Genomic DNA, 2,460 nt, shown 5'->3' with positions numbered 1-2,460 from the left:
GTGTAAGAAAAAATGCTCTCATCTACAGGAAAAAAAAATCAGATCTGCAAAGAGGTAAAGTGTAGTTTAGTCCAGTAGTTTTGGATGTTAGATATTGATTTTTATTAGCTTTAATTTTTCAGGTTTTATTTTTCTTAAGCAAAATGCTGGTGCCACTCTGGCTGAGTAGGTGGCAGCAGAGCTCTTTTGTGGTACCTGCAAGTGGAGGACAGAAATGTCACTGCCTGTAGTTAATGCCAAAAAACCCTTACCCTTCTGTGTGATTTGGATTTTGTTGTTCATGGGACTAGAATAAATTAATAGTGGTCTCAGTGCTGACTTCCTTGTGTGTCCCAGACCAGGTCCTTCCAAGGAAGCAAGCTACAGTACTTTTCTGTAACACATGTATCAAACCAAGGCTCCTCTCCTCTGCACACAGGGCTGGCTTCACTTCCAGCAGTTCTGAAGGGGATCGTGAGGTTGAACCTTTAGCTTCTTGGGACAGAGGAGTTTAATAAAAGCTCTTCTGAAGCTGTAGTGGCAGAGAGGATAGAGGATAGGGTTGACAGCTGAGTTGATCCACAGCAGCCAAAAAGAAGTCTCGTACCAGTAGTCAGAGATGCATTGGCCGTGGCAACCAGCACGGATAATCATCAGGAGAGTGTATGGTGCCCAGCAAATCCCAAAGATGCCCACGAGGATTGCCAGCGATTTAGCCACTTTCTTGTCTCTAGAGAGCCTGAAGCGTTGAGTCATGCTCTGGGACACGATCTTCATCCGTTTCTCTAAGGACAGAGTGGATACTGAATTTTTACATCTCTTTTTATTGTAACACTTGGGTTTCCCAGAGCTCTTAGAGCTTGTTAGCAGCAGGTTTTTGGCACCCTGTCTGGCAATGGAGGCTGCTGCTTGAGCTTTGCTCTGGGAGAGGTCAAGGGTTTCAGCTGACTCCTTCTGCTCCCTCTTACAGCATTTTGAAGAAAGCTTTGCCTCTGTGCTCATTTCCATCTCTTCAGTGAAGGACTGGTGGTGCACTTCATGGAAAATATCCAGGCGTATTTTGGTACGCTTCTGTATGTTCAGGTAAATGCTCAGGTTGAAAAACATTACACTGATGAAAGGTGTGAAAAACTCCAACGTAGAGGCTGTCATGAGAAAATACCAGTTGTAGAAAAATTCAGCATAGCATTCCCCAGTGGGTATGATGCTCTGGCCTGATACATACTCCCAGCTGATAATGGCAGGAATGCTAATACCCAAACCATCTCCATCTTCAGCACTGCTTGCTTGGTGTTGCCTTGCTGGGCTCTGTAGGCGACCTGCAATGGGGAAATCTTAGGTATGGTCACACACCCCAATGGGTTGAGGGCCCTCACAAATCAGCAGTTAGTGTTCCTGGTAGAGTTGCTAGGCAATATCTCAGCAGTCTAATAAATTCATATGCCATAGCCAACAGAAGCAATTGCTAGATAAATTATACTCCTGCAGGGAAGACTTAGTACCCTCTTCCTGCTACTCTGAAATCTGACATAGCATCTGCTTCGTGGAAATGTACTGGCTTGCTTGGGGCTGGGCAGGCTGCTGCACCCCACCACTCGGCTGAGGTGTCCCCAGCTCCTCTCTGCAACTCCCCGGGAGAGGCAAGGCTCAAACTCCCAGGCTAGTCAGGGGATCAGCTTCTGGCTCTTTTTGAGCTTTGTTAATCCAAGTTCTATTTGGAGTCGGGGAAGAAGCAATCGGTGATGGAGCTAATCTGCCTACGAATGGCTCATTACCCCCTTGGAAAGGCAAGAAGGCTTTCATCTCGCCAGTACCCAGACACCTCAGGGCAGTGCCCTGCCCAAGTGGGTACTGCAATCTACTGCCTGGGTAGCCAGGGGGAAGCTGGGAGTCCGACTGCAATCTGCCTTTTTGTCCTGGAGGTAATAAGCCCCTTCAAGTTAGTGATAGGTCTGCTTACCTTCACCGACTCACCTGAACGCTGCTTTCCTGTCGTCTGGGAAGGGAACACCTGCACAGTGAGGTCTGAGCCTTAAATGATTTAATTATGCCAGAAATACTAATCGGAAACCATAGCTGAATTATGTATTTGTGGGTAATTATTGCTTTCCATCACCAAACTGAAAGATTGATCATTTCTGGAGGATTCAAAGAGCTTTTAACTACTGCAGAGAATCTAAAGGCTAAAACAGGAGGAGAGTTATTCCCCTCTCAGCTGCCATGACAGGACTCACCGCTCTTGTCACTGAGAGGAATCTGTCATAGCTAATTAGTACGATGTTGAAGACCGAAGAGGTGCAGAGCAGGTAATCAACTACCAGCCAGAGTTTGCAGAGGCTTCTCCCGAAGATCCATCTCCCCGTCAGCACATAGGGCACGTACAAAGGAATGCAGAAGGCCCCTGTAACCAGAGGGGGCCGTTGGCACCGGGGTGCGGGGCTCTGCACGGCGGCTGCCCCCCGAGGGAGCCGCGGGCACCGG

The 2,460-nt window shown here is 47.9% G+C and overlaps 1 protein-coding gene across 1 annotated transcript in view; it reads right to left on the bottom strand.

The window, feature by feature from the left end:
* Nucleotides 1-426: 426 nt before the first annotated feature.
* Nucleotides 427-2,460, bottom strand: part of HRH3 (histamine receptor H3) — a 2,893-nt gene continuing 859 nt past the window's right edge. Inside the window, 3 exon segments of the mRNA XM_009998737.1 lie at nucleotides 427-1,226; nucleotides 1,229-1,298; nucleotides 2,214-2,380. Of these exon segments, the coding sequence (XP_009997039.1) occupies nucleotides 427-1,226; nucleotides 1,229-1,298; nucleotides 2,214-2,380 (1,037 nt within the window).

Source organism: Chaetura pelagica, unplaced genomic scaffold (genome assembly GCF_000747805.2).
Source record: "Chaetura pelagica isolate M959 unplaced genomic scaffold, ChaPel_1.0 scaffold275, whole genome shotgun sequence".
Lineage (NCBI taxonomy): Eukaryota > Metazoa > Chordata > Aves > Apodiformes > Apodidae > Chaetura > Chaetura pelagica.
This window is presented reverse-complemented; position numbering and strand designations above follow the sequence as displayed.